Source organism: Ipomoea nil, unplaced genomic scaffold (assembly GCF_001879475.1).
Source record: "Ipomoea nil cultivar Tokyo-kokei standard unplaced genomic scaffold, Asagao_1.1 scaffold1043, whole genome shotgun sequence".
NCBI lineage: Eukaryota > Viridiplantae > Streptophyta > Magnoliopsida > Solanales > Convolvulaceae > Ipomoea > Ipomoea nil.
This window is the reverse complement of record NW_017617471.1, coordinates 7,551,752-7,575,571: the sequence shown is the minus strand read 5'-3', so window position 1 is coordinate 7,575,571 and position 23,820 is coordinate 7,551,752. Positions and strand designations below refer to the sequence as shown.

The 23,820-nt window shown below is 33.1% G+C and overlaps 1 protein-coding gene and 1 long non-coding RNA gene across 4 annotated transcripts in view; one reads left to right on the top strand and one right to left on the bottom strand.

The window, feature by feature from the left end:
* Positions 1-23,820, bottom strand: part of LOC109181802 (DNA gyrase subunit A, chloroplastic/mitochondrial) — a 25,681-nt gene extending 1,861 nt beyond the window's left edge. Inside the window, exons 1-27 of one of the 3 annotated variants that reach the window (XR_002054278.1) lie at positions 23,213-23,652; positions 22,254-22,323; positions 22,028-22,093; positions 21,544-21,645; positions 20,518-20,562; positions 20,327-20,425; positions 20,107-20,193; positions 19,227-19,297; positions 18,778-18,886; positions 18,598-18,660; positions 17,137-17,202; positions 16,947-17,035; positions 16,752-16,800; positions 16,319-16,405; positions 16,106-16,199; positions 14,880-14,950; positions 14,687-14,776; positions 14,295-14,420; positions 14,056-14,213; positions 13,818-13,899; positions 13,565-13,729; positions 13,382-13,483; positions 11,630-11,763; positions 10,860-10,980; positions 10,683-10,737; positions 9,893-9,992; positions 9,328-9,514 (exon numbers count right to left, since the gene is read on the bottom strand). Coding sequence is in view for 2 of the 3 variants with exons in the window: in XM_019331716.1 (XP_019187261.1) it covers positions 9,394-9,514; positions 9,893-9,992; positions 10,683-10,737; positions 10,860-10,980; positions 11,630-11,763; positions 13,382-13,483; positions 13,565-13,729; positions 13,818-13,899; positions 14,056-14,213; positions 14,295-14,420; positions 14,687-14,776; positions 14,880-14,950; positions 16,106-16,199; positions 16,319-16,405; positions 16,752-16,800; positions 16,947-17,035; positions 17,137-17,202; positions 18,598-18,660; positions 18,778-18,886; positions 19,227-19,297; positions 20,107-20,193; positions 20,327-20,425; positions 20,518-20,562; positions 21,544-21,645; positions 22,028-22,093; positions 22,254-22,323; positions 23,213-23,652 (2,862 nt within the window). In the remaining variant the exon portion in view is untranslated. Of the gene's footprint in view, positions 1-9,182; positions 9,515-9,892; positions 9,993-10,682; positions 10,738-10,859; positions 10,981-11,629; positions 11,764-13,381; positions 13,484-13,564; positions 13,730-13,817; positions 13,900-14,055; positions 14,214-14,294; positions 14,421-14,686; positions 14,777-14,879; positions 14,951-16,105; positions 16,200-16,318; positions 16,406-16,751; positions 16,801-16,946; positions 17,036-17,136; positions 17,203-18,597; positions 18,661-18,777; positions 18,887-19,226; positions 19,298-20,106; positions 20,194-20,326; positions 20,426-20,517; positions 20,563-21,543; positions 21,646-22,027; positions 22,094-22,253; positions 22,324-23,212 lie in introns of those variants that run through there. The other 2 variants (XM_019331716.1, XM_019331717.1) reach the window with 2 other exon arrangements.
* On the top strand, positions 691-15,822 carry LOC109181804. Its single transcript, XR_002054279.1, has 3 exons — positions 691-946; positions 13,143-13,146; positions 15,809-15,822. It is a non-coding gene; the product is annotated as an uncharacterized LOC109181804 (long non-coding RNA).

Genomic DNA, 23,820 nt, shown 5'->3' with positions numbered 1-23,820 from the left:
ATCGGGTTTCGATTCTAAATTGTAATTGGAATATTTCGGTTTGGTTGCTATAGTGTTTGTTTGGTTTGAATCAAATTATGGTCATAATTTGTTGGAGAAGAAAAATAAATAAAATATTTATTTTAAATATTTATTTTAAGAGTAAATATGTCCATTTAACATTTCAGGGGGAAAAATAGCCACTTCAATAATTGAGGGGGGAAAAGTGCTATAGGTATATAACTCAAGGAGAAAAAGTGTCATTTTCCCTATAAAATATGTTAAGTGCAGACACAACATGTTAATCAACATCTTATGTATCTACAGCTAATATATTATGTTCATATAATTAACAATTTGTGTGTCTAATGTTATCCTTCAATTTGTTTACATGTACATAAATGATTAACTGAAGGTGCATAATGTATTAAGTGCAAACATATAATTTTGGATCAAGGTTTGCAGTAAAATATGAACTCCGATCCATAGTATAACAATTGCATATAGTATAACTCCCAATAGTTATACCATGAACCCGAGTCTACCTTGCAAGGTGGATCCAAATCCAAAATACACAATTTACATACTGAATCTTCACAATTTACATATTGAACGGTCATAATGTAAATTGTGTATTTTTAGACCTGAATCCATCTTGCAATGTGGACCGAGTCCACAAAATAATTTGCTTATAACTTTCGTCACACGAAAAGGTTACCAAATGCATATTAACTGCATTAAGTATAAATTCAAGACACATAAGGGCTCTAACCATATTTCGACTTGTGATCAATCCATAGATACCGATAGAAAATAAAAAGGCACTCAACACAAGGGCATGCTCGAGCATCATTCAAAAACTCCTTATCATTATCAATCTTGACTTTTTTCAATAAGAAAAAACAATTCAACCGATTCGATTGACTACTGTATAACAAATATGTAACAACAAAATCTAGCGGTAATAGTAAATAAATTTTATTGGGTAAAAAAAATAAATAAATAAGTGGCCCACTTTATTATTTAAATCAATCAAAAGTGACACTTGAACAAGAAATAAAAAATAAAATAAAAAATGAGAGTAATAATATTACTCACAGATATATCTTTCTACGTCTCAAAAATTTTACACATCATAAAAAACTATCGTCTCTACGTTGTTTAATATTTTTTTACAGCTTATTTTCTTTAATATTTTTATTATTTTTAAATTAATTTGTTTTTTGTATTTAAGAATATGTAATTTTTAAATCTATAAATTTTAAATATATTGATATTAAATAATTTTGTCTTATTGTGTCTGTTTTGTTTATTGCTCACGAGTTAAATTAATCATTTTCTCATATCTTATTTTCTTCAATGATTTTTTATAATTTTTAAAAAATTTTTATTCAATAGTACTTTTAATGTAATTTTTAAATATATAAATGTATATATTGATTTTAAATTAAATATTATGAAAAATTAAACTATAAATAATTTAATCTAATTTCGTTAACTGAATCAGATATATCAAATGGGATGAAATGAATAATAAAAAAAACATAAAATTAATGGTGTGTTCAAGGTTTGGATAATTAAATGTTATAAATTTGCAGAGCTCATAAAAACAATTAACTGAACATACGTCAAATGTCTTGTGATTTGATGTTATCACTGTTACTTTTCATAAGAAAAGTCTCAGGTTCAAGTGGGGTGTTTAGTTCATGTGATTTCACATAACCTAAGAATGTAAATATTGTAATATTATATTCTTTTGTTCGGTTCAGAGAAATGTGAAATTATACTACAAATATGGGATTCCCAAATTTTGTTTTTAGTTCATTTTTGGTAATTATCATGGGAATCACATTTCTCCACATTCTTAGGTTATGTGAGATTCTCTTAAAATGTTACATTATCTTAAAGAGTTAATTCCAGCAATGGTCCTTCAACTATTGCGATTTTCCAAAATTAGTCCTCGTCTTTTAATTTGGACAAAATAGACCCTTGATTATTAAATTTATTCCGCCATTGGTCCTTCCGTTAGGGATCAGTTAGTTAGGCATTAGTGTAGGAGCTAAAATAGTCTTTTCCTTAAATATTGCTTTCTTCTTCCTTCCTTGTCCGAACCAGCATCCCTAAGCCTTATTCTTCTTCGTGGGCATGTGTATGTGGAGCTGAAGGTTACGTTTGCGGGAGAAAATGGGGAGCAAATGGAGGAAAGCGAAGCTGGCTTTGGGAATGAATATCTGTCTCTACGTTCCCAAAATGCTAGAGGAAGGTCCGGCGACGTCTCCCTCGGCCGCGGCAGTTTCCGACGCCCTTCCGCTCTCTCCCGCGTCCGCCCGGAGCTCCGACTCCCAAATCAACATGCCCACCACCCCCACCCCCACCCCCTCCTCCTCCGGCCTCCGATTGCCCAAACACAGCTTAAAGTCTTCAAATGTTAGTAAAGATCGATTCCTATTTTTTTCTTTTGGGTGTTTCTGTTTATATATGTGGGTTTTTGTGGTAGAAAAATAGCAAACATCGATTACTAATTATCCTTTTTCTAATTTTCTTTACTAGTATGGATTTTATTGTCTAAATCTTGTTTTTTTTTTTTTTTTTTTTTTTTTTTTTTTTTTTTATCCTTCTGATATCCTGTTGTTTGTGTAGAAGAAATAAGGGGTTTCTTGTGTAAACATAAAGGTTTTAATGTTATTTTATGAAATATATGCTTGTGATTATGAATCTTCATTAGTAGATTCTGGACAGTGCAATGAAGTTAACCCATTTCTTGCTTTTTTAACTGATACTGAACCTCTTGAATTGTCAAATTGCCTTTGTTAAAAGATAATTGCAGTCAATGAAGTTAACCCCTCCCTTCCTTAGGGATGCTGGTCGGACAAGAGAGGAAGAAGAAAGCAATAAGGAAAAGATTATTTTAACCCCTACACTAACACCTAACTAACTGATCTCTAACGGAAGGACCAATGCTGGAACAAATCTGATAGTCAAGGGTCTATTTTGTCCAAATTAAAAGACAAGGACTAATTTTGGAAAATCACAATAGTCGGAGGACCATTGCTGGAATTAACTCTTATCTTAAACTATCCCTTGAACTAAATACCCACTTTATTTGGTAACATAGTTAACTTATCAGTCAATTTTGACTTATTTGACCATTATTAGCTGTTTGACTTAATTAAACAATCAATATAAGTGTTTGATTAATTAGCTTTTTGTAATAGCTTATTGTTCCAAAATTCTAAAATTCAAAAAGTTGTTCAAAGTGATTTTTTGAAAAAATCATTTTGCATGTAATCAACTAACAGCTAACAATTAATTTACTAAATATTTTTCTACAATCAACTAATACATACCATCAACTAGTCAAACTCACTAATCTAATCAACTAATAGCTATCGACTAACAGCTATTTACCAAACATCTCCACTATCATTTCATTCCATATTGTTATGTATTAATTATCATTAATTTTAAAGGTAGACTTTTTTTTAGGGGGTAGCTCGCATTTTTTTTCTTCTTTCCATTCAATCAATGTAAGTCACGTAATAAAGTAAATACTTTAAATTATAATTAATTAATATTTTTTGTGGTATATATTTAGTACAAAATGGAGAGACAAGTGGAGTCCATGTTGCTTCTCCATTAAGAAATTCAAGAGTGGTGCTAGTGATGACACTGAAAAAGTAAGTAAAAGGAGTGAATTCTATTTTTGGTCCTACTGTTATAGGGGCGTTTCCAATTTTAGTCCACCTTAATTTTTTTGTCACTTTATAACCACTATTATTGAATGTGTTCCACTTTTAGTCCCACCGTTAGTATTTCCATCAAGAGGCCGTGTAATCTAGGGGTATTTTGACATTTCTTCTCATCCAAGACTATGTGTTTGACTAACGAAATGAGAACATTAAACCTAAAACCTAAGAAACCTCGTCGGCCCATATTGGAACGAACGAAACGATGTAGCTTTGGCTTCCCATTCTTGTTGTTCGAAGAGCCATCTTCGAATATCGAAGGAGGAAGACGAAGCGCCTGGATTAAAAGAGAAGAGACAAACATAAAAAGACCAAAATACCCTTTGATTATACGGCCTCTTGATGGAAATATTAACGGTGGACTAAAAGTGGAACATATTCAATAACAGTGGTTGTAAAGTGGCAAAAAAAATTAAAGTGGACTGAAATTGGAAACGCCCCTATAAGAATAGGACCAAAAATGGAATTCACTCAAGTAAAAGGGTAAAACACTATTATTTGGTATTTTAGGTTTTATACATTTTAATTAGTAATATTTCAACTTCAATTATTCACAGGATGTGACTTACAATATAATTATCGAACAATGCAAGTTGCTGAAACTTGAAAATGGGTTATATAAAGGAATCTCTAATGTGAATATTAGTTATACCAACTTACTTATTAAGTAGTTATTAGACATTGAGAGAATAGATATCGAAGTATTTGAATATATTGTATTTAAATAAATTTTTTTTTTTTTGGTGAGCATTATATTTAGATAATTGAAAAACAATAAATAAGAATATGACTAGAGGAATACTGTTTTTTATAAAGGAGTTCAATGGTTCGACACAATGCATTGCATGCTGCCTTATTGCTAGTTGGGCGCATAATACTATGATAGTGGTAGACAAATATCCACATCATCAATGGTATATTAAGAGTATCCACATCAGTGGATATTAGGGAGATAATGTCAGATGAGTTATTTTAGGTGGGGATAATAACAAATTTGGGGTGGGATTATTTGTGGAGATATTTATCTTGCAAGTTCAAAGATAATGGCAGAAAAAGAAGAAAAAGAAAGAAAAGAAAAAGGGGCTGCTGTGCGCATTTAGCGCACAGCAACCCGCCCACACGGGCGCGTGGGCGACTCGGCGCGCCTGACCCTTTTTTTTTTTTTTTTTTTAAATTTTTGATTTTGATTTTTTTATTTTTTTTTCCTCCCCTTCCCACATTCTCTCTCCTAATCACTCTTACATTATCTCCCAATTCTCAATAGATGGGATATTGAGAAATAATGTGTTATAAGTGAACTCTTCAAATATTCTTCAATATTGTGGATAGCCCATAATCTAGAGAAAGTTTATTTGCATAAATGGAAATTAGGAAATCTAGAACAATAGAAATTGCTTGATACAAATTTTGAAAAAAAAAATAATTTTTAGGGAGGGCTTAGTTCATTTTAAATCATATTGATAGAGGAGTGGGGCATGGCCACGGAGCAAGGGCACCATCTAAGTCCTCCAGAAGAGAAAGTTGCGCGATGTCAGCTTTATGGAGACGAAGTGGTGCGCGGATGCGAGAGGGTTTAGGGTGGTGGCCGGAGGAGCGGCGGTGGCGGCAGTAATTGTCCGTTCTGATGAATTGGTGGACATATCGGAAGAGGTGGTGGTGGTTGCCGACGGTTTAGAAAGGTCGAAGGGGATGATCGGCGGTGGTGTTTGGAGATTTTAGGAGAGAGAATCTAACATAGGTTAGCTGATACCAGATAAGATAGGTAATTGTGTATTCAGATGCAAAAGGATATGAGTTACAATACTAATGCTAAACACTCTACGTAAAACATTCCTACCTAATAGGATAGCCATAGAATACTAACATATTTACAACATTATTAAAAGATATAACAATATAGATTAATAACATTACTAACAAGGAGATAATTGGAACCTATGGGTAAGATTTTTGGGGTCTAGATAGGAAGAGAATAAAGTCAAGGGCATGAATTGAGCTAAAGAGTAGAGTAATATGGGCTAGGGTGCAAATGTTGGAGGGATAGGTCTAAAGTGGGACAACACCAAAAGTTTAGAGGGTTAGGGTGCAAATACTTGATGGATGGAGTTTGAAGTGGGACAAAGCAAAAAAGTTAAGGGGTTAGGATGTAATATTGAGAGGATCGAGTAGAAAGTGGGACATGAGTTAAAGCCCAAAGGTTAGGATGCAAATATTTTGGGAGCAAGTGATATGACTTCAGATGTTTTACTAATTTGATTTTAGGTAAATTTGATGCTGATGATGACTCACTTTGAGAGGAGTGACTAGTTGACGCACTATCGTCGGTGAGACTCAATTTCTGATCATTTTTTTAACTTTGCACTTTTATGATCAATTGAACTACACATGCGGATTATACATTTTTACTCGTACTCTAATCAAAAGTTGATATTTGAGATTCATCATTTGATACAATCTTTGAGAGAATCAAAAATTATTTGTTTAGATTTACATCAAAGCTCATAATCTCATAAATTATATATATATATATATATATATATATATATATATATATATATATATAATTTGGTTAAAAGTTAAATTACCCTAATAAGATGGAATGATACCAATCGTTATACCGTGCACCACGGCGCACATAGCACTGTGCGTTCCGCGCCTCCCAAAACGACATCGTTTTGTTAAGTTGTTAAAAAAACCTTTGTTTCGAATACACATAAACTCATAACATAATACACATAATCTAACATAATACATAATACACATAAACTTTTAACTGAATACACATAATGGGGTTTGGTTAACATAATACACATAAACTCTTAACTGAATACACATAAACTCATAACACAATAAACATAAATTTTTACCTGAATACCAATGTTGTAAAACACATTAGGCGCCAAGGGGGCGCCTAGCGTCTAGGCGCCGATTTATTTTTTTTTTTTAATTGTTTTATTTTTATTTTTATTTTTTTAATTAAAAAAAATAAAAATTAAAAAATATCAAAATTCACTAATAAAAAATAAGGTTCCCATAGTTATTTTTTAGAAACTATTTACGTAGGTGGTTGTAAAATTGTTCAAAAGATTGTTTAAACCATCTAAATACATTAAAAAAAAAAACTAAAATTAAGAGCTAAAAAAGCATTTTTTTAAGAAATTAGTGGGCCAAACCGCCTACGTGATTTGAAATTTTTTTTTTTGTCCAAAACGGACAACCGAGTCAAAAGTTATGTCTTCTCGAACTTTTCTAACTTTACAACGCTAAAAATAAATAAATAAATAAATAAAATAAAATAAAAACCGGCGGTTTGGCCGGCTAGGCGAAGGAGGCCGATTCCGGCCTTCCTCGCGACGGCCAGGGGCCGCCTAGCGCCTAAGCGCGATTTTTGCAACACTGCTGAATACACATAATGGAGTTTGGTCTGTTCGGACGGACGGAGTGACGTCAGCATAAAATGCTTGTGTTTTGTGCCTTGGCGCACATTGCTATGTGCTCCGTGGTGCACGATATAAATTACCGAATGATACTCATTTATAAATAGGAATTAAAATTTTTAATTAAATGAATAATCAAAACCATAATTATGTTTTAAAAAGTTGACAACCAAATACTAACTATGATTTTGATTCTCATTAACCAAATATACCCTAAATAAAGTCATATGGAAATGCCACAATTCAAGTGCTAAGAACTCAATCATTAGATCATGAACCATGTGTTCACATTAAAAGGTAAATAAGTAATATATAAATTCAATTTTATTATATTAAAAGCTTATTTTTAATGTATTACATATTTATTTTTTGAAAAATTCATTTTTAATATACTAAAAAAAAATATAATACGTTCAAGATAAATATTTAGCAGTGATTCACCTTATAATATATACTATGATCTACCGTATAATTTAGCCTAATAACTATTGCGGATCTAATGCCTAACTGCCTAAGCAGTGAATTTTTCATTCACAAGCGCCAAACCCACCCTCCCCCCCCCTCCCCCCCCCCCCAAAAAAAAATAATAATAATAAAATAATAATAATAATAATAATAATAATAATAATAATAATAATAATAATAATATAAAATTCTCTATATTTGTATTTTTCAGCTGCACCTTTAATTTAATTTTCAATAATACGCCTACTATATTTGGTAAATAGGAGATGGAGTAGTTGTATCTACAACTCAAGAAGCAAAGACCACGTGACACATGGGAAGACATCATTGTCAGTTCAAACGGTAGTAGTCCTTTATAATGTTTATAATGAACTATCATTAAACAAAAAACAAAAAAAAACAAAAAAAAAAAACAAAAAAAAAGAACTAAATACTGATGTGGCATATCTTTAGTTAATTAAAAAAAAATTGATAATCTCATATAACAACCTACTTTTCTCTTGAGTTGAGTGAGTGAAACATAATTTTTATAACATAAAATAAATTTCGTTATTTTCAACAAATTTTCAATCAAATTCATCATAGACATAAAAGTAGAATTTATACAATGGACACCTCATGATGTGTTATTAAATGGAAAATGCCAGGCCATCTCAAAACAATTCCTTCTATCAGAGAATAATGTGAGGACTAATACAGACAAAAATGAGTAAACCAAAACGTAACGCAAATTAAAAAATTCCCATTTTGACTCCTAAAACTCTCCTCTTTGATTGCAAACTCACATGCATTTTTATTCCCTTTCTCCAATCAACATTCCTTGCCTTTTTGGGAAGTATCATTACATAACTCCTCAAAACATCAATGTCCATAACTGCTCAGATCATGAATAAACTCCATTATAGTTTTGAAATTAAATATTTAACACGATTATTTTAGACAAAAAACCAACCCTAATTCCAAGGTTCCACCCAAAACCTTCATTAGCATTCACCTTTTTATTTCCTTTTTTGAAAATTATAAGGCTATACTTTGAAATTGAATTTTCCAACCCTTTAGTGTTTGGTACACGTTATACATCACCTTGTTTGATTCGAGTTATGAGATTACCCGATAATGTTATAATACCTTAAAGATGATGTGACGACGATAATGTTTCCAATTTTAATCCACCACTATTGTTTGTGTCAAAATTCATCACACCAGTCACCCCTCCATTACAGATCCTAATTTGAACATGAATAAAGAGATTTAAGCACACGACTGATTCTAATTCGCAATTCTCCTTATCATCCTACCTTAATTTGATAAAGATAATTGTAAATTAGAATCAATCTTAAGGCTTAAATCCATTTACTCATGCTCAAATTGAAATATTAATTTGAAAAGAACAAAAATACCCTTAATAATTTTTAAATAAAGGGGTGATCGACATGAAAATTTTTGACACTAAAACAATAGTCATAGATGAAAATTAGTATTAAAAGTCTAAAATGATAAAAATTTATAAGAATTAAACATGTGAACCAAAACTGTCATTTTGTTAATACTCATGAGACCAAAATTGGTATTTGCTCCAAAAATCAATAGTACAATAAAAGGTTCCTTCAAAATCACTATAACTAGAGACTAAACTTTTTTCCAAAATAACAATAATAATGATAATAATAACATAATAACCAACCTATTTCTATTGATACCATAAGTCATTAGCTGTACAATCATCTGTGATACAACATCATTGGATACCGCCCAATGCCCAAGTCCTATGAAGAAGCAGCAGCAACTGTGGCTTCTTCAAGTTCATCAGACTCAGACTCTGCTGCTGAGATCAATGAAGCCGATTGGATTTTTCCAGTCTGATCAAGCCGCATCAGAATAACTCCTCTGCCGGTGGAAAAACAAAAATTACATACATGAGGTCATAACAACATCCTCAACGAGAGGCAAATGACATTAGAGAAACACTGCTGACACAACATGAAAACAAAATCTACGAGAAAAAATGAGGTTATAATGAACAAAATTCACCATTCAAGAGGACTGAACAGAATTGCAAAATTTTATTTTTATTTCACTATCACCAAACCCCATAGCCCCTGGTAATATCAGTCCTAAGAACATCAATGCAGGTCCCCCTCTCACTACCACACCATGCATGCATATTTGAACTAAAAGAAGTCTCTGAAAAAGACAACAATTATTTGTTTGCCATTGCAACATTAACAGTCATTATTTAATAGTAAGATTTAGTTGGATGTGCACCTTGAAAACCGTGATTGAACAGATATATCCCGAACTTTTATCCGGTTCACAGTTCCACTCTGGCTCACAAGAACAACTTGTTCAACACTTTCACCATCATCTGCTACAACAAATCATAGCCTAATTATCATCATTAGTGAGATACAAGATTGCTATGACACAACTTCCTCCACATATGAGAGATGAATGTCATGAGATTAACATACACCTGTTATACAAAAGTTTATCTTTACAATTAATTAGTTATTGAACTTTTCTGTCAGTACTATCAAGTTGCAGTTGGAACTTACTATCCTAGTTTCAGTCCCCAAACAATAGGTGTGTTTTACTTCTAATGCCCAATTATTAATTTGGACAAGAGCAGTCCCTGACAATTGGATTATGTCATTGGACTAGAAATTCAGAGATCAATAAATACGAATTTGTACAAATGTTAAATGCCATGGGTAACCCAGGTTTGAGTGCATTAAAATTCAACAAGGTAACTGTTTTCCTTAATCAGTTCAAACTTCAAAGAATGTAGGAGGCAACTGTATCTTATATGGTTGAAACAAAAAGGAAAAGCTGCTAATTCAGCAGCCATAAACCCATGGCAATGATTCTAATCAATGACAAGTTTGAGAATCCTAATCTTGATGGGATGCAGATGGTAGAGACTAAAGAGGAGTTTAGGGTCTTAAATTGCCATCAGACCTGATCTTTTCTACTGCTTAACCATCATTTTTTGCAGTGTTATTTTTGTGAATAAAAACTAAATGATGAGTGTTCATAAAAGAATCTACAACATTACCTCCCAGAGAAAACCCAACAACAAATACTGCTGCCAGCCGATCTTCAGATGAAAGCTGTGAAAATTCAAGAGAGGATTGCAAAAACCTTCCTCAGTAATTTTTTTTTTTTAAAAATTAAAAATGAAAACTTCTTTCTACATCCATAATTATTGCTAATGATAATGAAGACAAATTACCTTGTAACCTCTTAAACCAACTCTGTTCAAAGGTGATGTGCGAAACCGGCTGAGAGGGACTCTCTTTCCTAAACCACTCTCAGACACAAACAACAGCCATGGGCCTTTTGTGCTCTTACCACTGCACAAAAACAGCATAATGAATATGCAATTGTCAGTATATTAACAATAATATCAAAACTAAAGGATGAATATGGAAAGCCAATAATGAGATAAACATTCAAATATACTGAAAATATAAATTAATGAATTGAACATGAGGGAATGGTTGTCCAGGGGAAATTCCAAATCTAAATTCAAGTGGTACATATACATGACAATTCTGTGCTTGAAAATTACAATCACAATACTGACTTAGAGAAAGGGTAGAACAATACACAAGGTTCCTGCCCCATACAAGTATGAGAAGATGGCAAGTTTGAGGAAGTGCTGTGAGTGTGCACGTGTCTGATGATTCTGTGTTTTTACAATTCTGGTCCTAACATAAAGAAAGGATAGGACACGATACACGAGGTTCCTGTGTCATGAGTATAAGGAAGTGTTTGTGTTTTGGGAAAGTGACAGTAACCATACAAATTATCCCCTATTAAGTTTTGCAGCTTGCCTAAAGCACACTCCAGATAAAAGTATAAAGCGATAAAATCTGAAGACAGCAAACCCAAATAATCCCCTATTAAGCTTTGAAGCTTGCATAAGGCATACTCCATATAAAGTAATATAATCTAAAAGTAAGAATTTAACAATATTTGCAAAGATTAAAAAATTATTACCTTTTGTCAGCTTCTGTAACTTTCCCAAAATCACTCCACAAAGCAGCTGGTATTATGTCCATGCTAGCCATTTTATCCCCTTCTTTCAGTCTCATAGCAACTGAGCCCCGAGTATGCCTTCCTTGTGCTCTTACCTATCACAAAACAGTGAAAATAAATGAATAAAAAATAATATCAATGTTCACAGCAGTCATTTTCAACAACTCAGAATCATACTGTTAGACATAGGATTAAATGATAGATGAAATTATATAGATAAATAAACAACACACTTTTTTTATAGAAACACACTATTGAATTCACTTAATTATAAGGTTCTTGTAGAATATTTCCATTTAACAAAGAAATTCAACAGTAATAAAAAGTATTTCTTGACTTGTGAGTACTGTGAGCTATTCAGCAGTTGATTACTCTGCCAAAAATTAGTTTTACCTCCCAAATGTAGATAGATGGTAATGTCAACAAAGAGAACATACTGCAAACAAGTTAGCTATTTCTTCCCAGTAACTACTAACTACTATGATTCAAGAACTTACTTAACACTAGTATCAGTTTAAAGTTAGTTTTGTAAGTGGTGTTAATCTTCTTTATGCAATAAGGTGTACGTACTTTCACACTTCTATTTTAAACTACTCCAAAATTGTGTGAGATTAGTAACTTAGAATAACAGTAGTTCTTAATTTAAAAAGTGGTATGCACATTGGGATTCTGAATAAAATAAAAAAGGCTCATGAAGCTATAACCCACCCTAAGTCATAGGAAGTCCAATTTGTGAACATCTATGTCATTAAGTAGCCTTCTAAAAAGTGCAAACCCACTATGCAGAGTTGAGGTTGAAAGTGTGATAAATATCATGTTAATGTGAGTTTCTGAACAGTTTATGCTCCTCTTAAATGTTAAATCATTTGTTAAGTTTCTTGGTCTATCGAAACAGAACATTTCTAAGGCAGTATCATAATCCATTAGATCAAGATAGGACAAAGAACAAAGGAAGTGTTTGGCAAATAGTTGTTAGCAGATTGGGTTAGCGGGTTTGACTAGATGATAGTATTAGCTGGTTGTAGAAAGATGTTTGGTAAATTAATTGTTATCTGATAGGTGATTACATGCAAAATGACCTTTAAGGGTATAATTTATTTTCTCAAAAAGCTTGTTGAAAAGCAGCTTTTTAAATTTTTAGCGTTTTGGAGCAATAAGGCATAAGCTGTTACAAAAAGCAGATTAATAAAACACTCATGTTGGTAACCAAGTCAAACAGCTAATAGTGGCCAAACAAGCCAAAATTGGCTGATAAGCTATGTTACTAAACAGGGCCAAAGAGTTTTCATTAAAAATTGGTTTTGGTGAAATTTGTGGAATGTGGAAAACTAGAGGATGTGGTCATAAATGATCTTGGTCTGAACTTGAGTCTGGGCTGGGTAAAATTTAAACAATTAAACTACATGTGAACACAGCAAATTTTTGTATGCCCTATTTTAGCTCCACACGATTTCCCCTAATCTATGAATTGGAGGATTGTATAACTTTAAATTATTAGTTTATTACTACACCAGAACAGCAGACTGTCAATTTAGCTTTGAATATCAATCATTAGAGGAATTTCCAATCCAGCAAAAGCTTTATAGCTTTTCTTGAGTACGAACTTTACTACTTTTCATGAGAAAGCATTTTTTCAATTCCGCATTTAGAAGAAACAAATAAAGACCTAATGTCTTTTTTCTATTTAATATAAAATAAACATTAATAACTCACATTTTCACAAGGACTCAAAATAACCATTGCATTTTGTGAAGCCATTGCTACCAAATCATCATTAGTGCAACGCCCCACCCATTTGAGTTCATCACCAGGGACCTGTCAAGTAAAGGTATTGTGTTTGAGTTTTATCATAACACCAAATAGCCAATACAATAACACCAAAAAGAAGTGACGAACCAATAGAATCGCTGCGATTCCTGTCGATCTGATTGAGGAGAAAAAGTTTAAAGACACTTTCTTTATATAACCTTTTGCTGTGACCATAATAAGAAATTGATCCTCCATGAATTCATCCACAGGAATAATTGATGTAATTCTCTCACCTTCAGACAAGGACAATATCTGGATCCAGGATGAAGAAACTTGAAGTAAATAAGAATTGGAATAAATAAAGAAAATTAAAAATTAAAAAAAATAGCTAGGGTAATACCCGAACTAAGGGGGTGCCAGTAGCAGCTCGACTACATTCAGGTATCTTGTAAGCTCGAGCAGAGTACACTGTACCTTTATCACTGACAAAATACATGAGAAGGTAGGAATAAGATCAGCAATTTTAGATGGTACAACAGCCAATGCACGAATTAGTTTAACTACGAAGTTGAAAGGACAACATTGTGAGATGGTGAAATAGTTAAAATAAAAGACTGGACAGAGCATGAAATTAGTACCTAAAATATAGGACTTGATCATGGGCATGACAAACAATGAAATTGGACATAGCATCATCTACCCTTAATTTACCAACTGATTTACCAATAGTCCCACGGTTTTGAAGATTAAACGTATCAGGCCTCATCCGCTTAACATAACCCTTCTCACTAAATGCCTGATATTGCAAAGAAAAAGAATTTTGGGTATAGTAGATTGGAAGGATAGGACTCTATGACAAAGAAGCAGTTTAAAATACCAGAAGGATTTCATCATTTGGGATAATATCAATTTCTTCAACATGGCCACTGCCTGATTCCTCCAGCATTGAACGTCGAGGAGAGGAAAACTTGTGTTTTAGTTCAATTGCCTCGTTTTCAATTACCTGGCAGTGAAATAAAACAATATTACTCATAAGCAAAAGCAGAAAAAATATCACATATTCACATAAACAACTCAAACAGAAAGCTTAGTTTTGTGCCAAAATAATGCAAACAAAAGAGAAATAAAAATCCATTCTACAGCACCAAAGATGACACTCCGGCCTCATTGAAAGAGAAGGAAAAACCTTTCAGTAATTTAGGAGATTACAAAGAGAAAATAAACAGTTAAAAGGAGTTCAGATGAGGGGCAGAATGGGGAGTTCACAACCTGGAGTATTTTCTTTCTACTGGACAGAAGTTCTTGTAACTTGAGAATTTGTTCTGTCAAAGATTTTCCTTCAGCAACAAACTTATTTCTCTGCATTATGAAGATGATTAAATTTGAAAGAGATTGTCATTTGCCCTTAATCAATGCCATATCTTATAGAGCAAAACTAGTGAGTCACATAAATACAGCACACCTCTAGTGCTGTGAGCCTTCTTAGGCTTATATCCAATATTGCATCGGCTTGTTTCTCTGACAATCCAAATTCTGCAACAAGAATTTAAAAAATAAAATAAAAAATATTTAAGTTAGCCCTTTTCAGCAAAGAGAGAATTTTAACTAGACTTCAATCAAACTAAATATAGGATTTTAAACTAGTCCAGTGATGGTTAAACCAAAGCCCATCACACAAAGCACTCCTAGAATTTCAACCAAATTATCCCCTAATTCTCAGGAGATTGTTAACAAATGAGAGGAAGGATAACAGATCCATTTTATATATTTATATAAATACTAAATCACTTAGGGTGTGTTTGGTTTGCACATGGGAATCGGAATCGGAATGGGTATCAAATACTTGGTAATAGTAATGGGTTTTAGTGAAAGTATTTTGCATGTTTGGTAGTAGGGTGGAATGGGAATGATTATCAATAATGCTGTTTGGTTATGTATGATCCAATAATGAGAATAAAGATTTTAAAAATACAAGAACACAAAATCAAGACAACTGATTCTAATATAAAGACATCCAAAACACCAATATGAACAAAAAAATAAAAACAAAAATCTAAAAGCACTAATCAAAGGGGATGAGAAGGAATAAGGGAATGAAACGGGATGATATCCTTATTTTATTTGGGTATGGGTTTTTCAATTAAGAGGGTATTTGAAACCCATAGTAGTGTTCTAAAAACCTATCAATCAAACAATACCAATCACTTTGATACCCATTCCTTAGAGCTAAACCTGTCAACCAAACACACCCTTAATTTTTGTTGTCCAAATAAGGATCTGAAGCTATACAAAGAATGATAACATTTAGGAAGTACATGCATACACACCAAGTCACATAATTTCATCACAACAACAATAAGAAAAGGACTCTCACACTAACAATAAGAAAAGGACTCTCACGCTATGCATGCCACCAATTAAAAATCGCTAACAATAAGAAAAGGACTCTCACGCTATGCATGCCACCAATTATTATTGGCTTAATAAAAGCCAAGAGAGAGATACTTATGAGTTAAAAAAATTGAGGGGTCAATAAGATATGTAACAAATTAAAGAAAGCAAACATTGCATGGGGTACCAATAAGTTAAGAGAAAGCTTCCCACCCCAAAAAAAAAAAAAAAAAAAAAAAAACATACACACAAAAACAAAACCAAAACAAATAAAACATCAGAACAGATTTACACTACCTTTCATCAAATTCCCAGCTGCCTGTGCGTTGCTCGAGGCTTGTTTTATTATATCAATAACCATGTCCAAATTATCAAGTCCAATAATAATGCCCTTGTTTCATAAACATGAATATCAGCAAAAGAACCACTCTTTTAAAAATATAGTAATAATAGTAATAATAATAGTAATAATAATAATAATAATAATAACAATAATATTAATAATAATACCTCAACAATATGATTTCTTTCTTGTGCTTGTAAAAGTTTGAACCTTGCTCGCCTTTCAACAACCGAGCATCTAAAATCCAAAAATGCCTACATAAAGGAAATGAGTAATAATTCAGAAATATTGGTATGCATCTACAGCAAAGGAAGCTGAAGAGGTTCAAAAACAAACTTGCACACTTAGTCACAAAATATTCATACATTACTATCCTGAAGAGTTGAACAATCAACAGATTTTCTAATGTTCTATATATTGAATACAATTGAGATTGAGTCTTTATACTTGCACCATATTTCATTGCCACTAGTATTTGTTTTAAATTGCTAGGAGGCTGTAGCTAAAAGAATTTCAAAAACACCACATTTTAAATTATTTGATCTACAAATTTGAATGTTATGCATATGCAAGGAGAGCTAATTGCTAATAACTAGTCACCTGGAGCATCTCCTTCAAGCCCATCAACTTTGGTTGGCCATTGAGAATACTGACAATAAACCAACAATCACAAAGGCATATCAAGAAATATGTCAGATGATTTCAACAACATTAATAATAACTCACAAGATGCAAATTATAATGCAAGGATGTAGGCATTTAGTGCTTTCAGAAGGTTTCATCAATAAAACTTACCCAACCATGTTGCAACTAAAAGTAGACTGCAGAGCCGTATGACGATAGAGATTGTTCAATACAATAGATGAATCTGATCCTCTCTTAAGCTGGAAAGAATGAAAAGGTAAAACAACTATCATCCTATTGTCCAATAGATTAATATAAACATAAAATAATTAGACAGCTTCTGCAATTGTGTAACTACTACCTCAATGACTACACGCATTCCTGATCGATCACTCTCATCGCGTATATCACTTATCCCTTCCAAACTCTGAGAAAAAAAAATTCAACAAAATTAAATGAATTGTTCCACAGGATAACTATATATAAATAAACCAACAAATTTAGAAAGACAGACAAATACAATAAAAAGTCAAAGAGGAAAAAGGAAGAGCTAAGATTCAGACAATATCAACTCTAATATTGCAAAATATTGCAGCACAGTCACCCCATTATATGTTAATTTAAACTTTAAAACGATGCCATATAGGCATTAAGCAAGCCAAAAAGAAATATTATTTTGGAGAATAAAACGTAATACACATACTGGCTCTGAAAGTTTAGTAGGTGTTAGTTTCCATCCATTATGTAGAACCAAGTGATTGCACTATAGCACTTAAATAAGCATATTCTAGTCTTTCTAATATAAATAGAAATAATAGACAAGCCATCCATTTGAAGAATTTTAATAGATTAATGCAAATGAGAGTGACAAGTAGCAGAATAATAGTAATTACTTGTCAAAAAAACATAGTGGAACTAAATTTATTACCACTACCTCAATAACTTTTAACAAGCAGAGAGTATGCAAATAGCAGAATTATAATACCTATTTTCTAGTTATTTACTGTGAAATACTCCGTAATAAATTCACTTGATAATGAATCTAACTGTATGTTGTATACAACACTTATTTAGTTATTTTCTATTTACCACCATATTTGCTCTGGTCTATAATGAAAAAAAAAATAAATAAATAATAATAATAATAATAATAATAATAATGAAAATAATAACAATTATCTATTAGAATCTTAGATTGGGCTAGGGTCACTCAATTGGGCTAAAATATAATGCACACGGACCAAACCACACTAAAAGATTGAAGCCAACCAATTAGCTAGTCTAACCCATGGCTTCTCTCTTATTTTATCAATGTGGGACTCTTAACATAGCAAACTGTACAATACTTTTAGAAAGTTCTTCTTCATGATATCTTTAAGAAATATTAAATGCAAATGCTGAAGAGAGAGAGAGAACAGCAACTCTTTTTCCAACATAATGGCAAGACATATTACATGTGCTTCACCTTTTTCACCACAAGAAATAAAGACTGAGAAACTCAGTACACTTTTACCACAGAATTTACAAAGAACATAAACCGCATAAATTTAACAAGTGCAAATACAAAATCATAGAAAAACATCATTAATTGTATATCTCATTTCATCAGTGATTGAACCAAAATAAGTGGCATTTTGCAACTTATTTTAGTACATCCTAATTCCTAAGTTTCCCCCTACATGGCTACATTTTGCTTATTATCATTTAATCTAGGCTTTTGAGATCATAAATTTTGCTAATATAAAATTTTGGCGGGATTGATTTCTGTATAAGGAGAAGCTGCAAGAATAAGAACATAAGATATCAGACATCAGAATACTACCTTATTTTCCACAAGTTCAGCAATCTTCTCAACAAGAGAGGCTTTGTTTGTCTGGTAAGGTATCTGTTTCAAAAATTTTAAAAATGAAAAAAACATAGAGGTAATTCAATCCAATCCCATCTGTGAGTAGAAACAAAGCATCCTAATAAAAATTTTGTTCAGAGGGAAAAGAAATGAAACCTCTTTAATTATAATTGCAGTACGTTTTGTTTTGGAATCAAGTAATTCAATATCAGTCTTTCCTCTAACTGTTATGCTTCCTCGCCCTGTCCTGTATGCCTCCAGGATGCTTAACAAGAAAGAATACATGTCAAGTTATACACCATATTACAAAATCATGCAGGAGACACTATGTTCCATCTTAAAATCTTTTGTTTTCATTTGGATATTAAACTCTGAGGTCCCAAAACGAAAGACCCAGCAGTGTATTAAACTCCATGGTCCAAACCACCGAGCTGACTACTTGGAAGAACCTATATAGGGTGGTAATTTATGGCCTCCATTTTCACTCGATCTTAGTAAAGAGTTAAGTGTGGTTGTAAAATTGGATTTCTTTTTATATTTATTATCCTCTTTCAACAGGCAGGTGGCAAGGGAGGTAAAAACAAAACACGGTGAGGATAACCTACCCAATATTGCCCATTATGATTCCTCCTGTAGGGAAGTCAGGTCCAGGCATGTGCTCAAGTAGTTCTTGGAGCTGCAATAAACAAGGTTGCCATTATAAGTAGGCACTATGATATAAATTTCGGTAGACTACCTTTCTAACATTTTTACTGCGACAATCAATATTATTGAACAAGTGCATTGATCTCTTTGCATAAATCCATCACTGATACACAAGTCATACCACCATATTGGATTCCCAAGAAAAGTGATTGTTCAACGTATGGCCTAAGTAGAAATCATGGAGATCCAAACATCATCAAATCAAATGGAAGGCAGGTGCCCTTGTGTAAGCACCCCCAATACCTTGCTTCTGTTCTTATTAAAAAGGAAATATTGATGGTGAAGTAAATCACCAAACTGAACCAAATTGGATAAAGTGAAGATAAAATAAAAAAATATTACATCATGATGAAATTCTGGATGAAAGGAAAATTCTATTAAAAATTCTTCAAGTAGCAAAAGGAGATAAATGTTCTTGAAATGGTCTTCAATTAAGATCAAAATTAATGGGAAAAAACGAGCAAATTATCAAAAATTTCACTCCAAGCAAGGAATGAGCATCTATTGAGAATAATTCACAGAACACTAATTACAATAGTTTTGTGACATCTATACAATCAATTAAGATAGTTTAGATAATCCAATGTAGACCTATAGATGCAGAATAAAAATGAGTAATGGCATGGCAGTAATCAGACAACATACTTCTGCTCATTGGGAGAAAAGAACAAGGAAAAAGAAACAGAGTCCTAAAGTAAAACTATACAAATAAAAAGGAGCAGCTCTCCAAAGAATATAGCTAATCTGAAAATGACGTGAAATAATTAAATGAATCTCTACCGTTGCTTCTGGATTATGAATTAAGGAAGAGAGTGCATCAACAAGCTCTCCAAGATTGTGTGGAGGGATATTTGTGGCCATGCCAACCTGAAAGCATAAAGAACCAATAAAATCCCTAACATGCATTGCATTATGAAAGGATATTTAAATGTATGCATACAAAAGAATATTAGACTTCACAAGTAAAATCAGATGCTATTGAGTAGATCAGGTCAATTACCGCAATGCCAGAGGCACCATTCAGAAGAAGGCTCGGAATCCTAGCAGGAAGCAATGAGGGTTCTCTTTGGGAGTTGTCAAAATTTGGGACAAAATCAACCTGTTAAACATTATATCAAAAGTTAAAAACACAGAAGTGACTCATGAACTACATTCCAATAAGGCAATAATCCAATATAGAAGAATACATACTGTATTTTGATCAATATCTGAAAGCAGCATTGCCTCCGTAAGCGGCTGAAAATGAAACCATTTAATAACATTGTCAGCATGAAGAAAAGCAAAGCAGATATCTGCCTAAACCTCACAAGAGAAAGGAATTAAATGAAAGCAGTTGGCTCAAACATTGGTATTCGAATCGGAATCAAAACAAAATATGAAGGAATGGTAATTGATTTTAATTTTTAATAAAAGAAGTCTTGCCTATTTGGTATAAAAATATAAATGAGAATCAATAATAGTTCTAATTTTTTTTATAGGAAGCTAACAGTGTGCTCACTCTTTCAATTATTTTTCTTTCAAAATCACCAGCCTTGATCAACCTACCTTTGTGTTGAAGGTTTCAGTACAGATTTGCTCACTCTAGTACTGTAGTTATGAGGATGATAAGCAAGGATAGCAATGGTAAAGTGGCTGTGCAACAGCAATGGTGGCCAAGGTAATGAGGAAGCTGGGTGAGGTTGAGAAAGGGTGACAAAGGTAATGTGTCTGCTCACTCTGTTTATTTCTTTTTTTTTTTTTAATTTTCATTTTTCTTCCTTTCTCCACATTTTCCATTCCGTAGTCAAAACCCATGGTAGGAGTCTGTAATCAGAAAAGCCATTCCAGATGTTTTTGACTTTCATGCCATAGTAGGTACTTCTTCAAACAAACAAAAATAAGGATTCAATTTCCATTCCCATACTTGAAACCAAGAGCACCCACCCTCTCTTGTCCAGATAAAATAACCTGATACTTTCACTTCTCTAGGGATGAAAAAAATTAAAAAGTTAGCTAAAAAGATGACACTCAAAGCTCCAAATATAATTCAATGGTTGTCCCGATAAAAAAGTTGAAAATTTTGAAACTAAAATTGTTTTAAAAGAGTCTTACAATAGATTCAAGAATGAAGAGACAAAATAAACATAAAAATAACTTTCTTTACTACCACCTTCACTTATGTAACACACCAAATTATTCAAATAAACATATCCTAGAAAAAAAATAGCATTCACCTACATCCAATCTGCACTCAGTGTATCGCATTGCTGCAGCAGGATCTGCATCAATCGACCCAAAGTTCCCGTGTCCTTGAATAAGTGGAAAGCGCAAGGAAAAATCCTGAAGAAACAAAAGCTTTAGTATGCTTACAAACAAGAACAATATTAAGTACAGATGAGATATAAAAACAATCAATTAAAGCTTAAAAATGCAAACAACTCTGAAGTCAATATTAGTGTGTTTGATTATTCCAAAAAATAATACCATGATAATAGCAACAGTGTAATACCAACAGCAACTTCTTGTAATGCAGCAAGCATAATATTAAATGAATACATTTACAACAAGACAGAGATTTAATGTCTTTCTATTTTCTTGTACACTACATTTACAACAAGACAGAGATTTCCTATGTCAATTTTACATAGAGCTATAGGGAGAAGTTGGAATGAGGCATACTAATATTAAAAAATTTGACACTTAAAAGAAAGATTTGTTTTACCTGTGCCATTCTCACCAAGGAATCATAAACAGCATTATCTCCATGTGGATGGAACTTGCCAAGAACCTGTAGTTGAAAAGAAGAAACAGAGAATGAAAACAAGCTGTGAATTCCTTTTTGATACACCACAATTTCATTATTGAATTATAATGAGGTATAAATGGACACAAGCAGAAATTATGGTACAAATGAATACAAAGAAATATATTTTTAGCTGCATGCCTACCTCTCCAACAACTCTTGCACATTTCTTGTATGGCTTCTTTGAAGAAAGACCAAGTTCATGCATTGCAAACCTGTAGTCAATATTTGAAATAAGGACGCATCAATCACAATAATCAGCAGATATACTCCATAACAATTAGAAAACAAAATCAGCAAAGTGCTAAATGGACAGAACTACTGCACTTCCTTTCTTTAACAAGTAAATAAACAACTAGCGGACAAAGAAACAGCACTAGACATATTTTTCAGGCTAATTTTTATAACACTATTATATTACTGCACTTACTAACTGAATTACAGTCAAGACTTACTAATAGAAGTGGCAACAAAGGTATCACTAAGCTATGATAAGGAAAATTTAGTTTCTTTGATGCAGGATTAAATTACATAAACAAAATAGAACCATGAAATGACAGTAACAACTTGGCAAAACTTGTATATTGTATTGGTTCCATCAAGCATTTAAAAAAAAAAAATATCATCTTGTTCCCCGAATTTAGTGAAGAGTGCAAGGGAAGAAAAGCTAAACGAACGATTCACTATCTGTAAAACAATGTTGAAATTGAAAAGACTATTGACAAATCCCTCTCTTTAGAGAATCTAATCCTAAAAGCAATATATGTGTTTACGATGCCCAGGACTTTATGAAAGAAAGGAGTTCTTCTATATATACTAGTTGTTTTACTCATTGCTCTCTGACATGGCTATTGGTGGTAGTGGTCAGAATTGACAGACCAATTTTTTCCTTCTTTTGTTTCCATCCAATTAATGAGAGACGAGAAGGGATTCGTGGCATTTTCCTAAAAAAGAGCTCCAATACTAGGTCTTTGAAACGGTTGAAGAGCCCAGTTCAGAAATTTCAGTTGCACATTCACATCAATACTACTGCAACTTCAAAATATAACCGATTAGGCCTCACATTCGGTTCCAGTTCACAAAACATGTAAAGCAATCACTCACAGTATCCGCCGGTGCACCGGTTTCAACCCGTCACGAACATCAGGCAGCGCTCGCCCGAGTAGCACTGACATGGCATACGACATGTACGCATCGGTGGCCTCCTTGTGGAGCTCAGTAGCGACAATCCTACCCTCGCCTCCACCACTCCCAATGCCACCACCATCACTCACAATGACGCTTCCGTTCACTGTATCCCCACCATCCGCCGCCTCAACTTCCCCCCGCGTAGCACTCACTGGGCGCACACGTCTCCTCTGAGGAACCGCGGCGGAGAGGAACCGGAGCTCCGACGCTCCTCTTCGGAGCCCCGGAAATGGAGGCACTCGAGCTGGGAGAGTGAGCCGGTGGTGGTATCTGCATAATAACCGGAATCCGGTGGTGAAGGCCATCGGTTTAGATAGTCGAAGTCCAGATGTAAGGTGAAAACTGTGAACATTCATGCCATAGAACAGTATAGAGAATAGAGATTGTGAGAGCAAATTGCAGAGTTATCTGTGGCCTGTGAGTTTGTCTACGACTGTGAGAAATTCAATCCAAATCCAAAAAAGCATATAATCAAATAAATATTAAAACCCTAGTGCAGCCATTTTTGGGTTACTTGCGCGCCA